The sequence below is a fragment of the Pelmatolapia mariae genome, linkage group LG14, assembly GCF_036321145.2.
Source record: "Pelmatolapia mariae isolate MD_Pm_ZW linkage group LG14, Pm_UMD_F_2, whole genome shotgun sequence".
NCBI classification, from domain to species: Eukaryota; Metazoa; Chordata; class Actinopteri; order Cichliformes; family Cichlidae; genus Pelmatolapia; species Pelmatolapia mariae.
This window is the reverse complement of record NC_086239.1, coordinates 8,615,216-8,635,595: the sequence shown is the minus strand read 5'-3', so window position 1 is coordinate 8,635,595 and position 20,380 is coordinate 8,615,216. Positions and strand designations below refer to the sequence as shown.

At 40.9% G+C, this 20,380-nt stretch overlaps 2 protein-coding genes across 2 annotated transcripts; both read left to right on the top strand.

Moving 5' to 3' along the window:
• The first annotated feature begins 1,188 nt into the window (after positions 1-1,188).
• LOC134641594 (lysophosphatidic acid receptor 6-like) lies at positions 1,189-6,448 on the top strand. The gene is made up of 3 exons (XM_063494072.1): positions 1,189-1,277; positions 2,128-2,152; positions 5,573-6,448. The coding sequence occupies exons 1-3, from the start codon at positions 1,189-1,191 to the stop codon at positions 6,443-6,445; spliced, it is 987 nt and encodes a 328-aa protein (XP_063350142.1). The 3' UTR covers positions 6,446-6,448.
• A 4,355-nt stretch (positions 6,449-10,803) lies between these two features.
• Positions 10,804-11,652, top strand: LOC134641593 (lysophosphatidic acid receptor 6-like). The gene has a single exon (XM_063494071.1). The coding sequence runs from the start codon at positions 10,804-10,806 to the stop codon at positions 11,650-11,652; it is 849 nt and encodes a 282-aa protein (XP_063350141.1).
• Positions 11,653-20,380: the final 8,728 nt, after the last annotated feature.

Here is a 20,380-nt window from a genome sequence, read left to right as displayed (position 1 = left end):
ACTTCTCCCTTTGCTTAAGCCAATTTTGGTGTGGTTCTTATATGTTTGATTCCATTAGTTTCACAGTATTCTCTGAACAACTCAGATTTGAACTGTGGACCGTTATCAGATTTAATGGTAACTGGTAGCCCATGTCTACTGAATATACAGTCAATAGAGTCAATGACTTTTTCAGCAGTTGTAGACATCATTACATCATACTCATAGTACCGACTGTAGACTGTCTTTTGACGTGGTGTCAGACAGTGGTCTTGACAGTGAATCCGCAATGTTTTGTTTTCCCGCAATGTGAACTACTCTAAAGTCATATGGTTGTAGTCTGAGAACCCATCTTTCTATTCGTGCACAAGGTCTAGATCTTTGGCTGTATATGACCTCTAATGGCTTGTGTTCTGTGATGAGGTCAAACTTCCTGCCATACACATATGGATGTAGTCTCTCACATGCCCATACCAGTGCTAGGGCTTCTCTTTCTGTTTGAGAATATCTTCGCTCACAGTCTATTAAACTCCGACTTACGTAGCACACTGGTACCTCTTCTCCGTTCTGTATTTGTATTAGCACTGCGCCCAAGCCTACAGGGCTTGCATCTGCTATGACCTTGGTTGGGGCTTCTTTGTCAAAATAGGCTAGGGTACCTGCTCTGGCTAACTCAGTCTTTAGTCTTTCAAATGCTTGCTTTTGTTCTGGCCCGAATGTAAACATAGTCTCTTTTCGAGTCAAACATCTAAGCGGTTCAGAGAGTGTAGCAAGCTGTGGTATGAACCTGCTACTGAAGCCTACCAGTCCAAGAAAACTTCTCACTTCAGTAGCATTATTCGGTTCTCGGGCTTCCACCACAGCTCTCACTCTTTCTTCAGTTGGGCCAATGCCTTTCTGCGTCAGCAGTATTCCCATGAATATGAGTCTGTCCATGTTGAACTGACAGTTCTCTGAGTTTAGTGTCAGGCCACAGTCAGAGAGTCTCTTCATCACAGCATGCAGGCACTTATCATGGGTTTCCTGGTCTGGTGCGTGTATGATTACATCATCTGAAATGTTCTCAACTCCTTCAATGCCAGCTAGTGCATTGGTGATCTCATGCTGATATTGCTCACTAGCTGATGAGACTCCAAATATTAGCCTTTTGTATCGATAAACTCCATTGTGCACTGCAAATGTAGTGATCTCTCTTGATCTTGGGCGATCATGGCTCAAGAAGTTGGCAGTTCGTCTTGTAATCGGAAGGTTGCCAGTTCGAGCCTCGGCTCCAACAGTCTCCGTCGTTGTGTCCTTGGGCAAGGCACTTCACTACTGGTGGTGGTCAGAGGGCCTTGTGGCGCCAGTGTCCGGCAGCCTCGCCTCTGTCAGTGCGCCCCAGGGCAGCTGTGGCTACTATGTAGCTTGCCATCGCCAGTGTATGAAAGTGTGTGTGGATGACTGAATCTAGTGTAAAGCGCTTTGGGGTCCTTAGGGACTAAGTAAAGCGCTATACAAATACAGGCCATTTACTCCGGGGTAGTGATCTCTCTTGACTCCGGGGTGAGTTCTAGCTGATGGTAAATGGTAAATCACAACAACAGTCACCTCAAAGCACTTTACATTGTAAGGTAGACCCTACAATAATACATACAGAGAAAAACCCAACAATCACATGACCCCCTATGAGCAAGCACTTTGGCGACAGTGGGAAGGAAAAACTCCCTTTTAACAGGAACAAACCTCCGACAGAACCAGGCTCAGGGAGGGGCAGCCATCTGCTGCGACCGGCTGGGGTGAGAGAAGGAAGACAGGATGAAAGACATGCTGTGGAAGAGAGATGGAGATTAATAACAAGTGTGATTCAGAGGAGAAGTCTATTAACACATGTTGAGTGAGAAAGGTGACTGAAAAGGAAATATTCAATGCATCATGGGAATCCCCCAGCAGGCTAAAACTATTGCAGCATAACTAAGGGAGGATTCAGGGTCACCTGATCCAGCCCTAACTATATGATTTACCAAAAAGGAAAGTTTTAAGCCTAATCTTAAAAGTGGAGATAGTGACTGTCTCCCAAATCCAAACTGGAAGCTGGTTCCACAGGAGAGGGGCCTGAAAACTGAAGGCTCTGCCTCCCATTCTACTCTTAAATACTCTGGGAACAACAAGTAAGCCTGCAGTGCGAGAGCGAAGTGCTCTAATAGGGTGATACGGTACTACAAGGTCATTAAGATAAGATGGGGCCTGATTATTTAAGACCTTGTATGTGAGGAGCAGGATTTTGAATTCAATTCTGGATTTAACAGGAAGCCAATGAAGGGAAGCTAAAACAGGAGAAATATGCTCTCTCTTTCTAGTCCCTGTCAGTACTCTTACTGCAGCATTTTGGACTAATTGAAGGCTTTTCAGGGAGTTTATAGGACATCCTGATAATAATGAATTACAGTAGTCCAACCTAGAAGTAATAAATGCATGATCTAGTTTCACAGCGTCACTCTGAGACACTTAAACTTCATGTTTTAAAAACCCGTTTAGTGTTTTTCTGTCAGTACAGAACGTAATGTCATGTGGTTGGTTTTGGGCTAATGGACTTACATTAGTTATGTTGTCAAAGGAGTTTGCAAAGAAAAGCGTCTGGACTTCTTAAAGTTGCTTGAAGACGTTTCACCTCTCATCCGAGAAGCTTCTTCAGTTCTAAGGTCAAATGGCCGAGAGTCCCAGATTTAAACCCAGTGGGAGTATCCCCCCAAAGAGGGACAAAAGGACCCCCTGGTGATCCTCTAATCACCTGAGCCAAGGTGTGAAAGTGGGTGTGGGTCCCAATCAGCCAGGGTTTCGGGTGAGCTCATTATGAAACCTGGCCCCACCTTGTCAGGTGAATTCCTGAGGTCAGATGGCCCAGGATGTGAGTGGGCGTCTGGGGAGGGAACTCAAAACTGGATTATAGATGGCAGACAGTTGGTGTCATAAACCACCGCCTCTGTTCAAAGATGGTCGCTCACAGTGGACATAGATGGCTTCTTTCACTCCTCTTTCAAACCATCTGTCCTCTCTGTCCAAAATGTGAACATTGGCATCCTCGAAAGAGTGACCTTTATCCTTTAGATGCAGATGAACTGCTGAGTCTTGTCCTGTGGAGGTGGCTCTTCTATGTTGTGCCATGCGCTTGTGAAGTGGCTGTTTGGTCTCTCCAATGTAGAGGTCTGGGCATTCCTCGCTGCACTGTACAGCATACACCATGTTGTTAAGTCTGTGTTTTGGAGTTTTGTCTTTCGGGTGAACCAGTTTCTGTCTGAGTGTGTTGCTGGGTCTGAAGTACACTGGGATGTCGTGCTTGGAGAAAACTCTCCTGAGTTTCTCTGATACACCGGCTACATAGGGGATGACTTGTTGTTGCGTCTGTCTTTCTTATCCTCCCTCGCTGGTGTCTGATCTTCTTTTCTGTGCCTCTTTGCTGACTTTATAAACGCCCAATTAGGATAACTGCATGTTTTGAGTGCTTCCTTTACGTGTGTGTGTTCCTTCTTTTTTCCCTCAGGCTTAGAGGGAACATGTTCTGCCCGGTGGTGTAGGGTCCTAATTACTCCAAGTTTGTGTTCCAGAGGGTGATGGATTTGCCTTTCCTGGACTGCGCTGTGCACATTGAAGAGAATGGCTACCTCAACATCGAAGTTTACCGGAAGCCCACACACACGGACCTCCTCTTTGACTCCCATCACCCTCTGGAACACAATTAGACGATCATCAGGGGGTCCTTTTGTCCCTCTTTGGGGGGACACTCCCACTGGGTTTAAATATGGGACTCTCGGCCATTTGACCTTAGAACTGAAGAAGCTTCTCGGATGAGAGGTGAAACGTCTTCAAGCAACTTAAAGAAGTCCAGACGCTTTTCTTTGCAAGCTCCTTTGACTACAATGACCTGGATGACTGAGAACCTTCACAGACATATTAGTTATGTTAGCTAACTAGTGACAGAATAGATACCTCAGAGATAAAATAAAAATCAGCACGTCTGCAGGGAAAGTACGTCAGGGTGTGGAAGGGGAAAATGTTTAATGCAATAGGTGCAGAAGTCAAAGCACAGAAATTTGTCATTTTGTGACTTGAGGAGGCGCAGTAGAGCACTCATATTCACTGATTTTAGAAGTTGTAATCAGAGTTGTGGTTCTAAGTAGTAGTAGTAGTAAAAAAAATAAATAAATATGAGTATAATTTAAATAACAAGTTTGCTGCTCTCGGTATATTTGTGAAAATATCAATGAGAATATCAATCTTTTGAGTTAAGTTTTAACTTAAAAAGTGAAAGTTTCAAAATATAAGTTCACGTTTTCTACACATTCTCAACTCTCTGCAAGCTCTTACGCCAACATATTTAACTCTCAATTTGCAACAATGTTGCATTTTACTGATACATTTCTTATGTTCTTTTCACGTTTTTAATCATGATTTTATCATCATCATCTGACAACATCTCAGTTAGGTGTAGGCGTCATTTCGCGTAGAAGAAGACTGATATGATCTACAGAATGCCCTAACTGCAAAAGAGGCCTGAAGCAAAAAACCCAGCTTAACAGATTTAACAGAGAAAGTTGATAACAACCCTTGTGATACCCGTTATCTACAATTAGGGTTTTAAATGTTGTCAAGCCAGCTAATGCAAAGAAGGCCAAACCAAACCAAAACCAAAGGCAGGGCTGACGATACTCTGGAAACACAAAGTATGTTTCTGTCAGGTAAAAATGTATTTGTTAGTGTGCACCTCAATACCAGATGCAACCTATAATTTCTAGAGAGCAACATTTTTTTTGTCAGTGAGGTCTTTTGTCAAGTATGACATACTAGCAGGCAGAAGCAACTACTTGTTGAAAATGAAAAATCTGCACATTTATCATCTGAAGCAGTTAGAGTGGAGTGTGTGATATAACAAACAAAACTTAACCAGTGTAAAATGAAAACGAGCTAAACTGGAACACGGGTTATTTTCAGGAACAATAGAATCTCTCAGTTAACACAAACACAGATATGCACGGATGTAGAGAGACGTGCTGCCCTCTTGGAGATTTCAATAAAACTGCAAGAATCCTTTAGAATTATTAAGAACCTATTTTTACTTTTTTCTCTTCTTTGTGGTCCACGGGGCCTTAAGTGAAATATTTATTTTCACTTTTATACTGTGATCTCTGATTCATTCTCAAAAAGAACTCCCCATCTTTTCTCCCACTCTAACTGTAGAGTTACAGTGGTTAATCTATACTAGCTAAAGTTAATTGTTTACAAGTAAGGCCTTTACACAACTGGCACGTAATTAATTGTTAATTTCGTGTCCCTTTTTCGCATTCAGTGTGTAATAGCCTTTAGCCTTGAGTGGCTAGCTGTAAACAGTTAGCCACTCTGGGCTAACAGTAAACACAAGATGCAGGGTTTACGCTTAGCTTAACTGTGTTGTAATGTAGTGTCACTTCTGTCAGTTACCACAAATGTTGAGTCAAGTCACAAAGTTTCCTGTTCCACTGTTTGCCCTCGCAGACTAACCTCACCTCATTCCACACAGATAACCAGCACAGAGAGGAACATTTGCTGCTTGGCTACAATATTTTATAAAGGACGCAGAAAGATTTCTTTTCTCATCATGAACACATCAAACATCACTGACGTGACAACAGAAGACCGGGTTTATGCTGGGATCTTTAGCTTAATTATGGTGATAGGTCTGCCTCTCAATGCGATCTCACTGTGGATTCTTCTTCGCCGGCACAGCCTCAAATCACCCAACGCTGTTTTCATGGTTAACCTGGCACTCTCAGACCTGCTGCTGGTCTTCACTTTGCCCATGAGGATCCACTTTCACGCCACAGGGAAATGGACACTGTCCAATGGGGTGTGCCTCATCATCACAATGTTCTTTCGCACCAACATCCGCTCCAGCTCCTCCTTCATCACCTTCATAAGCGTGGACCGACTGCTGGCTGTGGTTTATCCTCTGAGGTCTCGCACTCTTCGGACCGCGTGCAATGCCTGGAAGGCTTCTGCACTTGTCTGGGTGATTTTGCTGGTGATGAATATCCTAGATAGTGTGGACTTTCTAAATCAGTTGAATAACCACACTCACCCTACTTGTTTTGAGTCTTACGAATCTGAGAAATGTCCTTTGAAAGGAATCCGATTAAGAGTTATTCAGTTTATGATTGTAATATTGGTCACAATGCTGTTAGTCAATATTGTGTGCACCATTATGGTGTTTAGGACTCTACACAGACATCTCAGAGGTGACTCTCCAAAAATCAACAACAAGATGAATGTAATGCTGATTTTTGCCATAAACTTGATTTTATATGCTATATTCTTACCTGTGCCTATAACTATGGCAAGAGATTGTGCCCATGTCAAGCCATTGATATGTCTTACTGTTTTAAACTGCTGTCTGGATCCTCTGTTGTATTACTTCTCTTTTGATGCTTTCTGGAAGAAAAAAGAAGATGTTGTGTAAATGAAGTGCATAAATGGTCACACACTGCTCAGGCTTTTTACTTCAGCTGTGTGTGTTATTTTATAAATAAATGTAATATATTTTGTTTTTAAAATCAAGCTGTAGACTTGTTTTTTTTTTAAGCCCACTACCAGTTGTTTATTGAGAGATGCACCTGCCACCACAAACATATGATTTTATAGAATATGAGGCATTACCAAAAATTAAACACCATATGAAGCAATTCAAATGAGGTCAACCCTAAACATCAGCAGCAGCAGTAATACTGATCAATATAACAGTATTCATATGATCAATATGGGGAACAGCTTTTCTGCAGTAAAGGTACTGCTGATGATTTATGTAGAATTTAGTGTAAAACACTTTTATGTCTAGTCAGGTATTTTCATATTGAATTTAAAAAAATTCCCCAACTACTTGCCATCGTAAGCTTAATGTAAATATCGACATGGTAGCTACAGAAGTTTTTGCAACTCTTCATTATGTGTGTGTGTGTTCACATGTGTATATGTGGCCCTATAGTTGCTCCACATGAGAAGCGAAACAAAAGGCTAAGTGCTGTAGTGTTGGAGGGCTGGCAGCAGAGTTTCATAATTTCATTAAGTCTGTAAACTTCACCAACCACAAAAGCCGAGTTTCCTCTTACATTTTAGACTAGCTGCTGCATCACACACTAACCTTGCCTCACTTCACACAGATAAACAGAAAAAGGAAGAACTTTTGCTATAATACTTCATAAAGGATAGAGAAATATCTTATTTTCCATCATGCACACACCAAACATCACCACAGAAGACCGGATATATGGCTTCATTATGGTGATAGGTCTTGCCTCTCAAAGTGGCTCCCTGTGGATTTGTCTTCGCTGTCACACCTCAAATCATCCAATGTCGTCTTCATGGTCAACCTGGTCATCTCAGCCTGCTGCTCATCCTCACTTTGCACATGAGGGTCCCCTTCACGCCACAGGCACTGTGTGTGTGGTCAAATGAATGACAGCAGCCTCACGGCCCTCTGCTCACTTCTATGGCTGCAAATAATGTGTCAGCATCATGTTTTGGGCATTGTCAGGAAAGAGCTGTGTGAGCAGAGCAACTGGTGGAAAGTTAACATTAGGTATTCACGTATTCTGACAGTCTTGTTAATTTGTAAAACAATAATTGTACAGATCTACATAATACTGCTTTGTAAATATAGACCATCTAGTATCCGCTTAGTACAAATAAGAGCCTCTTGTAGTGAAATCAGGGGAATTTTCAACCACACATTGGGCACAAAGTGGTAAATGGGTGATTGCTGGCAGATAAAGAGCACACTTCTGGCAGTCGTCCAGTACTGTGCTATGTGTTTCCCATGTGGCTGACTGATATCTTATTTGGAAAGTTAAATGGGCAACATTTAGTTATTGTAATAGCTTGTTTTTTTCTGTATTGACACATTATCATTTGCTAATTCACTGATAAACTATAGCTTTTACTCTACGCATAAAAAGAAGACACGGTTAACTGGTAGAGCCCTATGAGGTATGTTTACTATATCATACCAACCATGTATTTATTTAATTTAAAGCAAAGCGGTAACACTTTGTTCACAGGCAGAACATTCCATTTATAGTAGTGTTTTTTCTGTGTTTTAACAGTTGTGGTTAGACAGGTTTTTAGTCCTGTCCTCTTTTTCTCTGGTTTTGCACTTAAAAAAGTTTTGCATGAATTCTGATAAAACTTTGTAGGTGTGTAGAGTGGGATCATATTAACGCTTCAATAAAATTTGGCTTACATCCAGCAAGGTCTTCAAGGTCAACTTTAATGATTTAGTGGGTGAAGAAAGCCTTATAACTTAAACTATGGTTCTTACAGTTATGGTGTGTATGGTCAGCAAATAGAAAGCATTGCATAAAGATTTAAAATATCATGTCACATCTGATCCCTGACATCTCCTTCAAGGTCCAGAGATTGATCTGAAGTGATAGCAATGCTACTGTATACTGTAGTATAATATTATAGAATCAGCTCAAGTCATTCATGTCCTGTTATACACGTTACCCATTAGCCACTGCTACAAAGTCTTTGTGTAATCAAAGTCAATTCAATTCAAATTCACATTTCATTAAAAAACAACTGTATTTGTCCCTAAGGGGCAATTAAAAAAACAATTAAATATCTGTCCTGCTACCCTTATCTGATTTTTACTGTACTATGAACCTATTAAAGTATTTTAAAAAGAAAAGAACAAAGAGAACAAGATGGATATATGTAGAATACAGCTACATATATAAAGAGACAAACTTTCTGTCCGTGCTCTCTGGGTACTTCGGCTTTGTCCCACAGTCCAAAGGCATGCTTGTGAAGTTAACTGGTTATTCTAAATTGGCTGTAGATGTGAATGTGAGCATGAATACTCACTGCGTTTGTATTGTGATAGACTGGTGTACTGTCCCACGTCTCACCCACTGACAGCTGAGATAGACTCAAGCCCAAATTAGAAAAGATGGAACTGGATGGATGGGTTTACAAGCATACACGGGAACACTGGTGTACTGCCTGATGGAGATCGATAACCTACGGCTCTTTCGCCCCTGAGCTATGGCTCTTACTGGCTTGCAGCTTTGGGTAAAAAAAATATTCAAAAAATAAAATAAAATAAAACTAGGGACATTTGAAATGTTACAGGCATAGTGTCCCCTTTAGGAAAGTAACCTGATGGGTAATGTATTCTGTGCCAGAGGCTGAAGTGGAAGACAGGCACGGTGCGCGCCAGCGACTGAGTGAAGTGCAGTGAAGTTTACGGAGATTGGGAAAAAGAAACCTATGCTTATAGTACTAGCTAGTGCAACCAGAGGGGCATGTAAAGGACCCATTTCTAAGTGAAATGTTAGTATACCAGCCCAGGAAGCTATAGCAGCAACGAGATAAACTCTGACTCACACTGGCACTTGAACGCAGAAGCTGGCAGTGTTAAATTTACCTCAAAACCTACGGGGGCATACCGACGTGATCTGTGCGTATCAGGTGATTCGTCCACATGTATGTAAGGTTTTGTGAGCGCGCGAGAGAGATGTTTCGTGTAGTCTTATACATTTTGCACCCAAAAAGGTTTTTGATAGTCAAAATGATCGGATTCTTGAAGCTGAACTTAATAAATTGTGCGTAAATCATCATTATTTACTCAGGTTTGGATGTACGCGTTTGTAAAATAGTTTTACGTATGGTCAGATATTTCTGTTTGGATTGAAGCACGCGCGTGAGTCCTCAAAAGTTACACACACATCATTGAATACGTTTGTAAAGCTTAGTTTACGCTTTTGAGGCATACTCCTCTCCATATTTCGGAGTCCTGTGCATCTTTAGATCCGCATACCAATGCGAGCAGGTTTTCTCAAACATGAACTACAGGAAGTCCAAACAGCGCTCTTTCCTGACTGACGACATTCTGTAGAGCTGCATGAATTTTACAGTAACTTCTTGCAGCCCTGATATGGAAATCACACAAAACAAAGTGAGAACGCTATTATTTAATATGCTGCTATTTTGCATCACAAAATATCTCAAATATCTTTTGCAAATATCTATATATTTTCGACCCTGAGCTCATGCTGTTTTATTGTCGCCTGTCGAAAAGAGGACAGTACACTGAAATGGACTGAAGTCATAATTTCATGCAAAAAGTTTTCATGATTATTCTTTTTATTTTAAAATTATTACTCCACTGCTACGTTTTATTTATTTGAAAGTGGGCTATTTGTTATTTGATGAATTTTCCACAAGGTGTGAAATCAAATAGACCTGTGGTTGGAGAGGCTAAAATGGCTTTTTTGATGTTAAAGGTTGCCGTCCCCTACATTAGACATAGCCATATTGCGTTAACAAGTTGTTTAAAAATCCTACAATGTCACATCCAAAAAGTTGGGACACTGTCCCAAATGTCAATAAGACATGTAAAATATTTACAGTGAGAAAGTTGGAATCTGATTGCAGCAATATATCTTAGGAGACAGAGGCAACAAAAGCTAGAAAACAGAAATAGTGAGAGCAATATTTTGCAAATTATTGGGTTAATAGGCAACAGATCAGTAACATGAGTTGGTATAAAAACAGCATCTTAGAGAGGCAATAGTGTCTGTGTAGTAAAGAGAGCCGCATGATGAAAGTGGCTCTGCCATCCAAGATCACCCTACCTTCAAAGCACAAATGTAGAGGCAGAGCTTATGAGATGAGATGAGCTTGAGTTTCCTGTAGTGGGACTAGTTACAGTCACAAACTAGTCACGCCTCACTCACAAAGAAAAACCACACAAAGAGGAACCTTTACCACTCGGCTTCAGTACTTTAAAAAGGACATTCAGACATTTCTTTTCTCATCATGAACACATCAAACAGCACCACAGAAGATGAACGGGTTTATGCTGGGATGTTTGGCTGCATTATGGTGATAGGTCTGCCACTCAACGCAGTCTCACTGTGGATTCTTCTTCGCCGCCACAGCCTCAAATCGCCCAACGCTGTCTTCATGGTGAACCTGGCACTCTCAGACCTGCTAGTCATCATCTCTTTGCCCATGAGGATCTACCATCATGCAACAGGCACCCCGCTGGGAATTATCACATGCCTCTTCAGCCTAATAATCTTTCGCAACAACCTCCGCTCCAGCGCCTCCTTCATCACCTTCATGAGTGTGGACCGACTGCTGGCTGTAGTTTATCCTCTGAGGTTTCGCCATCTTCGGACTTCGTGCAATGCCTGGAAAGGAGCAGCACTCGTCTGGGGGTTTTTCCTGGTGGTAAATATCCCAGAGGCCATAGGATTTGTAAAACACATACAGAACCACACAGAACACAATTGTTTTCAATCTCATTATTATAAAAGTGTAACACGATCAGCAATTATTTACCTTCAGATTGTGTTGCTGGTCACAATGCTAGCAGTCAACATTGTGTGCACCGTTATGGTTTCCTGGACTCTACACAACCATCTCAGTGACTGTGCAAAGGTCAGAAACAAGGTGAATGTAATGCTGATTTTTGCCATCAACTTGGTTATATTCTGCACATGTTTTCTGCCCATGCCACTACATGCAGTTACAAAAAGCAATACCAGTATAACTCCACTGGCATGTCTGACTGTTTTGAGGTGCTGTCTGGATCCACTGATGTATTATATTTCTTTTGACTCCTTCTGGAAGAAAAAAGAGGACGTGGGAAGAGAACTATAGTTTAGTGACCTGGTAAAGTTGCTATCAGATGTCCTATGATACATGCATGTTTTTTTTTTTTTTCACAAAGTAGCCCGTTTGTGCATGAGATTATTAGTTTAATTTATTAGATTAAATTACTTCAACCACATGCACTGTTTTCAGCAGTTAACCATCAATGTTCATCTCTTCAGTGACATTTGTGTCAAAGCCAGAAAGTAAAAGAGCAAAAGCCTTGGCTTGGCTTAGTGGTTTCATGTTTTATTTCCACTGCAACATGACAGCTTCAACCACAGAAAGACCGGTGGTTCATCTGTTTTACTAAAAACGGTGAAAAAAAGGCAGCTGCAACACTTTGAGTTTATGCAACTAAGATGTTATTTTTGTCAAGTTCAGTCAATATCCCGATCAGTATCATTTAATACGTTTGTCAGATTTAACACTCTGACATGAGAAGATGTATTCAGACGCACTGAAGTTTAGTGTACTTGCGTCATGAAGTATTCTTTTCTCCTAAAGCCTTCTCCTGAAGGATTTCTCATGCAGTTGAGACAAACAGTGTAGAGAAAAACATCACACAATTGATTAAATCTACTTTATATTTTGCTCACTTCAAACTCAAGGAAGCAGCCTGTCTAAATCTGTTCGAGAGTTTAAAAAAAAGAAGCTATTATCAGACTTCCGGAAGTCACCGCTTGTTGAACTAAATACTGTCAGGACATGAAACAAACCACCTTTTAACAAACAGATAAGAAAAAAGAAGAAAAATTGTGTTTTTTAGTCTTTTTAGTCAGACTAGCTGCTTTGTTTTTGTGATAAGTTGTCTCCTTCTTGTGCATTTTTCAGTTGCATGAAAGAGAGGTCAGTAATGTGGTATAAAAAGAGCGTCTTAGAAAGGAAGCGTTTCATCAGTCTGTAAATCTCCAAATTGTGAAAAAAAAAATCAGAATAACATCCCTCAATGTAAAATTGTAAAGGCTTGAATATCTCATAATCTACAATACATAACATCACCAATGCATTATGAGAATGTGGAGGAATCTCTGTGCGCAAGGGACAAAGCCCAAAATCAATATTGGAGTATTGTGATTTTCAGGCCTTAATACAGCACTGCATTACAAAAAAGTATGCCTGTGTCACAGAAATCACCGCATGGGAACACTTGCAGAAATTGCTGTATGTGAATCATAATCATAATTTACTGTGCCAACGACAAATCCAAGTTAAAGAAAACAAAGCCCTATGTAAACATGCTCCAGGAACACCACCATCTTCTCTGGGCAAAATGCATTTTAAATGCACAAATTGAAAAACTTTTCTATGGTCAGATCAATTCTTTGGACCAAAGAAGAGATGGGCCTTCAAAAGGTTACACTTCTGATGGTATGGGTGTGCATTACTGACCATGGAATTGGCAACTTGCACATCTGGAAAGGCACCATCAATGCTGAAAGTTATATACAGATTTTAGAGCAACATATGCTCCCATATTGATGACATTTTTTCAGGGCATGTGTTGCGTAAGACAGTGATAAACAGCATACTGGCTCTATTACAGCAGTGTGGCTTCATAGTAGAAGAGTCTTTTTTTAGATCAGTTGCTGCCATCAAATTCAAAATGAGCTAATATTTGTCTTAAAAAGGTAAATTTTCTCAGTTTAAACATTTGGTATGTTTTCTATGTTCTTTTGTGAATTGTTTATGAGTTTATGAGCTTTTCATTTGGGGCTGTTTTTCATCTGCCTGAAAACCACTTGCTTCCACAAAAGGTCTCTCAAACCTTGTGGCTGCTTTGGTCCAATATACAATAACATTTAATTCTGTTTAATATTCGGGTTGCTAAGGTTTCAGTCGAAACTTTCATAGAGGTGAATGGATGGAGATTTTAGTTGCCACTATATCAGCCCACCTTATGGCACATCATTTAGAGAGGGAGCTGCTGCTGCTTTGCTCTGTCTGGCTCTTTCTAAAATTAAGCTCATGTGTTTCATTGTGGTAATTTGTGCTGTCTAATTGTGATAGATATAGTGTCACATATAAAACTCTCCCACTTCCTGTTACAACTCGTAACAGCTAAATCAATCTTAGCATGTTAGTTATGCTGTGCTCGCCTTTCTTTTGAAAGAACTTTGTGAAGAATTAATTTCCCTTACTTGCTGCTTTTCTCCCGCTTGTTTTGTTTTGATTCTTTGATTTTGCTTTGATTTGTTTTATCCATGTGCAGTGAAATTGATTTCATTTAGTTAGGTTAAATCTCCAGTAGATAAGTTTCTATTAGTATAGTTGTACATGCTTGTGTATGTCACAGTAATGTTGGGTTAATATATGTCGAAGTGTATAAAGATTTTAAATAAAACAAATATTTGTTGTTTACACAGATGCTTTTTTGTTTTGTTTGTTTTCTTTTGTGTAACAGCAAAATGTACATTACTTAACTGTCCTGTAGCTGATGTGGTGTTTCCTGGAGGAAAAGATTATAAAAGGATGAAGAATTCTTTTTCTACAGTTAAGGCTGAAGATTCATAACAACTTCCAGAAATACCAGTAAAGTTCACCACTGTTTGACTGGTGTTTGCTATAGATCGTACATTATGCAGTTTTCTGTGATGTCAGAGTTTATAAAAATGGTGGCATGGAACAATTTAGGTTTATATTTTAATTTTGTGCTGAATACATTTGCTGTTTAACTTGGTTAACATGTGACCATGCACAGAGTGGTCAGTAGAAGAAGGTTTAACTCAGCTGACAAAGCTGCAGATGAAGATGAAGATGCAGATACGTGGTACTGGACTGTGAGCACAGGGTTCCACTAAAGGATGTTGGAACCTTGTGCCACCTTCACAAAGCCTTTGACTGACAGTTTAATAACTAACATGCACAGGAATAGCCTGCTGGAGGTCATTCGGTGGGAGTCTGGCAGTGCTCGTCCTGCTCCTCCTAGTAGAAATGAGCAGACACTGATCTTGCCCTCTAGGGTGAGGCCTTTCTATGGCCCTGTCCAACTCTCCTTGTGCAACCTCCCATCTCCTGGTATCTCCTCCACATACTCAAGACTGAGCTCGGAGACACAGCAAACTTTCTTGCATGGATGTGCCATCCTGGAGGAGCTGGACTACCTGTGCAACCAGAATTGGCTGTAAGCATCTGGGCTACCAGCAGTGACAAGGACAGTAGCTAAAAACCAAACAAAAGAAAAATCAGTCAGGGGGGATAAGTAGAGAAATGGTCTGTGGGCACCACCTACAAACATTCCCTTTTGGGGGGAATGTCTTGTTGATGGCTCTCCAGTGCACCTGTTGCCACTTTTATTTATCATCACCATATGTGATGATAGCGCACAAGCGCCACATATTTAAATGTTTTCCAGAAAAAGACTCCAAACGAGGCACATTCACTGTGTCCAGTCTAATCATTTATCATCACGCTGCCACATTTAAGAAATTGTTTCCTGTTCTTCTGTTTAGTTTTAGCACAGGTTATCTACTGTAATAATATTTCTTTATCTGTTTATTCAAACTGATCATGTCTGTTCAAAACTTACAAACTTATTAAAGGTAACTGAAAACAAACCATCTTGCATCCATCATTGTAAATTCACATGAACCTAGGCCCTGTAATGTTTCATACTTTTTATTCATCTCATGTAAAATTATGCTTTCTTTTTTTTTCTTTTTTTTTTTTTTGACAGATCATATCTCAGTTTTATGTGTACAGCTGAACAGTGACGAAAAATGTCTTATTTTAGTATAAGAGGGGGAAAATTCCTAAGTTACACAATACTTAAAATAACAAAACTCTAAAAATTGAATTGACTATTATTTTTTATTTGTGTTATTTTCAGTGTTCTTGAAAGTTAGAAAAAGTGAGGGAAGGAAATAAGGCAAGCTGACTGCAGATTAGTGAACTTCAGTTTGGAAGCCATTTATGTGTGAACTTTATCATGGTCCTGCCTGCAGTGGAGTCACAGTGGTTACAATGGCCTAGATTAAAGACGCAACTCAAAAATAATACTGTCATTTACTCTATTTCTAAACCATCATGATCTGAGGCTGCAGATTGTGTGAGGCCAATCAGTGAGGACCAGAATGAAGACGACACAGGAGAAATTGGTAAAAGAAAACAAGACGTTTATTTTGTATTTTGGCTGACACAAAAAACAAGACAAACCTAAATGCAACAGGGAACATGAACTGGGAAAATACTTTATAGAAGTAAAGTTTATATTGCAAAAAAGAAACCTCCCCCAAATAAATAAACTCAGAGACATTAAAAGAACTAAACTCAAGACTAAATGTAACGGTCTTTTGCATTTGATGTTTGTTAAGCTGTATGTCTGGATTTTGTTCTTTGCGCCCTCTGGTGGTGAATTGTGTAGGGTATAGCTTGGTCTCCACCCCAGTCTCCTTTTTTGCTAGCGCACATGGTGTCTGCATGCTGCAGCTCACAGTTAGCTCCACACATGGAAAAATATCGTTCAAAGAGTAGAAATAATTGAGAAAGAAGATGGAGGATAAGGCAATAAGGCCATAAAGGACTATTTAGCACCTCCTGGATGTCAGCTTACGAGGTTTGTGTGTTTTAAATGTTTTATTTTCTGTAATTAAGGACTTTTGATTGATTGGCACTAAGTACATGAGCGCATTTTAATGTGATGTTTTGTTTATTGTTTGTCCGTGAGCAGTTCTCACGGGTTGCCAAGACCAGAATAAACCCTGTTCTATAACTACATCGTGCGTACGTCAATCCTTGAGGATGCTACAGTGAGAACTCGTCTGCTCTGCACGGGTAGATGAAAGGACGCAGCCACCGCAGGAAAGTCAGGTGCCCCGAAAATAAGTGTTTCCTCAGTTGAAGGACTCAACCACAAGAAAGAGAAATAAAAAGAAAAAAAAGGACTGTAAAAATAATTAAAATAAGTTTCCTTTTAAAAATGAACAAAGGACTGGAATATTTCTTTTTTCTTTCTTTCTCATTGTTTACATTTCTGCTGTTTAAGTGACTGATATTCATACAGTGATAGATTAATGTTGTGATGAGTAACCTGTGCATTGTGCGTATGGTGGGTTTCAGCAGTTTCTGTAAGAAACAGTATTACTGGCTTGGACAAGATATGTAATGGTGACTTATAGCTAAAGTGACTTAAGTATACACGTTGAGTGATGTTTAAAGAGTAACAGTAATTACTGTGCTTTAAAGTTGGAACAGTAAACTTAGATTAATATCCATTTGCTCCTCAACTACCAAATCAAATTTAAGCTGCTGCACCTTTACATTAAGGCTAAGTAAGATACAAATTTTAAAAAAAACCCTCCAACAATGGCAGAGTTTGAGGCTAATCCAGAAGTCAATGAAAAGGGTGATGTGGAACAACTTTGTGCAGATGAGCAACTATGCAGCATGGACAGTTCTCAAAGAGAGGTATGGCAATCCCTTCCTCATAGCAAAGGCCTTCAGAGACAAACTTGACGCATGGCCTAAGATAAGCTCTAAAGGCAGTATGGAACTTCAAGCATTTGCTGACTTCCTTTGCTGCTGTAAGACAGCCATGTCGCAAATGAAGGGGCTTGAAGTGCTCAATGACTGCAATGAAAACCAAAAAATGCTTGCAAAACTTCCAGATTGGCTGACTTCAAGGTGGAACAGAAAGGTTACAGAAGTGCAAGAAGAGACTCACACCTTTCCAAGCTTCAGCCAATTTGTAGATTTCATCTCACGGGAAGCCAAAATTGCCTGTAATCCCATAACATCTCTCTTTGCTCTGAAGCCAAGTGAAACTGAAGGGGCAAAACCAACAAGGAACAGAGGCAATGGAGCAAAGGTGCTAGCAACTAATTCAAATGAAAGGACTGTTAGTGCTAGTTGCGTGTACTGTGAAAGGTCGGGTCACAGCCTACTTAAGTATAGAAGGTTCATAAATGAGAGCATTGTTGAGAGACTAAAGTTTGCTCAAGACAAGAAGTTATGTTTTGGCTGTCTGAACTCTGGTCATCGCTCCAAGGATTGTGAAAGCAGAGAAACCTGTGACACATGTAATAAAAGACATCCAACATGTCTTCATGACAATCACACTAAGGAAGAGAAAACAAGGAGAAATCAAACCAAGAACAGTGACAGGACAAGACAAACGAACTCAGACGTCTCACAGGACAACAGTGTCACACCAACAACAAGTGAAGCAACTTCTAACAGAGTCACGCAGAATGTCGACGACACTCACACATCTTCCATTATTCCAGTATGGGTGTCAACCAAAGGTGAGCCAGAGCATGAAATTCTTGTGTACGCGCTCCTTGATACACAGAGCGATACAACCTTTATTCTTGAAGAAACGGCACAAGCTCTGCATATCAAAGGTGAATCGACTCAGCTAAAGCTCACTACCATGTCTTCAAGAAACACAGTTGTGGCCTGTCGCAAGCTCTCAGGTCTACAAGTCAGAGGGTTCTACTCAAATAAGACCATTGCCCTACCAGTAACATATGCCAGAGACTTTATTCCCGCAAACCGAGATCACATTCCATCGCCTACAACAGCTAAGGCTTGGCCTCATCTTGAATGCATTGCAAGTGAGATCGCTCCACTACAAAGCTGTGATGTTGGTCTGCTGATTGGGTACAACTGCCCCCAAGCACTTGTTCCTCGTGAGGTTGTGTCTGGAAGGGAAAATCAGTCATTCGCCCAAAGAACTGATCTGGGATGGAGTATTGTGGGTTATGGCAATCCATGTCTCGATTATGGAGATGCCTTCGGAATACGTCACCAAGTCATTGTGAAACAAGTGGTGCCTGACATTCAGCCTTCTTCAAACCTCACTAACAAGGTTCACTATGTCTACAGAACTCAAATAAAGGAAATGATCTCTCCCATAGAGGTCCTAAAGATGTTGGAGTCTGACTTTGTTGAGAAAGCACCAGAAGACACAAAGGTCTCTCAAGAAGATCTCAAATTTCTAACAAAGATGAAGACCGGCATTAGGCACAAGGAGGATGGTCATTTTGAAATGCGAAAGGCCGAACCTGCCGAACAACAAGGCATGTGCTATTCATTGCCTCAAATGTTTAGGAAAAAGGCTCAAGAGTAACAAGCAGTACTACATGGACTATAAGAAATTCATGGATGAGATCCTCGCCCATGGAGATGCTGAAAAGGTCCCAGAGCAAGATATTGACAAGACACCAGTTTGGTGCATCCCACACCATGGTGTGTATCATCCACTGTTACGTCCCTCTGCATCCCCTAATCTCCTCAATGTTTTCAGCTGGTGCTAATTGGCCACACCTAGTCAGGTGTGGATAAAAGCATACCTGAGGCGAGCTTCCCAGGGAGCTCGCTTGCTTTTGCCTTGGTGTCACCAGCCATTTCAGCCAACCTCCTATCCATTATAAGATAAAACCTCTTCCTACCTACACTCTGCTATTCGTCTCCTTTTTTTATGTTGCGGCCTCGAGCCGGGTCGTAACACCACAAAAACCCAGAAAGATTCGTGTTGTCTTTGATGCCTCTGCCAAGTTCCAAGGCACTTCACTAAATGACCATCTCCTGACTGGTCCAGAGCTAACAAACACCTTGCTCGGAGTCTTGTGTCGCTTCCGAAGAGGCCCAGTGGCTTTCATGTGTGACATCGAACGCATGTTCCACCAATTCCATGTGCATGCTTGCGACCAAGATTACCTACGGTTCTTGTGGTGGGAGAACGGTGACCTTGAAACTCCATTCACTGTCTACAGGATGAAGGTACACCTATTTGGAGCAGCATCTTCTCCAGGTTGCGCCAACTATGGTCTCAAGCATCTTGCAGCTGAAGGGGAAGGAAGTTTTGATGAAGAAACCATCGAGTTCATCAAAACCAACTTCTGTGTTGATGACGGACTACCAAGTGTTGACACTGAAGATCAGGCAGTACAGCTGGTTAATGAAGCACGCAAACTCTGCAGCATGGGCAAACTTCGGTTGCACAAGTTCATCTCAAACAGCACCCAAGTTCTAGCTTCGCTTCCAAAGGAAGAATGCGCTGCAGCTCCCAAAGATCTAGATATGGCACTTGGTGAAGTACATATGGAAAGAGCACTTGGCGTACAATGGTGTGTGGCATCAGATCAATTTTAGTTCAGAGTAGTTGTTAAGGAAAAACCACTCACCAGAAGAGGAGTATTGGACACAGTCGCCTCTGTGTTCGATCCACTTGGGTTTGTGTCACCTTTCATTCTGCTGGGAAAGCAGATCTTGCAACAAATGTGTCGAGATAAACTCAGCTGGGATGATAACTTACCTGACAGTCTTCGACCTCAGTGGGAGTCTTGGTTGTGTGACCTGGGAAACCTTGCAGACGTAAAGGTTCACAGATGCTACATTCCTTCGAACTTCAAGGCACAGCACTACGAACTTCATCATTTTTCTGATGCAAGCGCATCTGGATATGGAATGTGCACTTACCTCAGAGCAGTAAGCACAACTGGTGAAGTCCACTGCTCATTGGTGATGGGAAGATCGAGAGTTCCACCAACCAAAGTCACAACTATACCTCGGCTTGAGTTGTCGGCGGCCGTTGTTGCTGTGCGCACTGGTGACATGCTGAAAAAGGAATTGGAAATGGAAATTTCAGAAGAAAGGTATTGGACTGACTCGAAGGTGGTAACCAGATACCTCAGCAATGAAGCCAGACGATTTCATGTGTTTGTTGCAAACCGAGTGGAACACATCAAACAAAGCACAGATTCAACCCAATGGAGGTATGTAACTTCCGAAGATA

Bases quoted from the DNA above. Each gene is read 5' to 3' on its own strand.
- LOC134641593 (XM_063494071.1), top strand. From the start codon at position 10,804: ATGAACACATCAAACAGCACCACAGAAGATGAACGGGTTTATGCTGGG.
- LOC134641594 (XM_063494072.1), top strand. From the start codon at position 1,189: ATGGCTCAAGAAGTTGGCAGTTCGTCTTGTAATCGGAAGGTTGCCAGT. The intron at 1,278-2,127 runs GCAAGGCACTTC...GGGAACAACAAG, and splicing joins CTCCGTCGTTGTGTCCTTGG to TAAGCCTGCAGTGCGAGAGC. The intron at 2,153-5,572 runs GCTCTAATAGGG...GGACGCAGAAAG, and splicing joins CTGCAGTGCGAGAGCGAAGT to ATTTCTTTTCTCATCATGAA.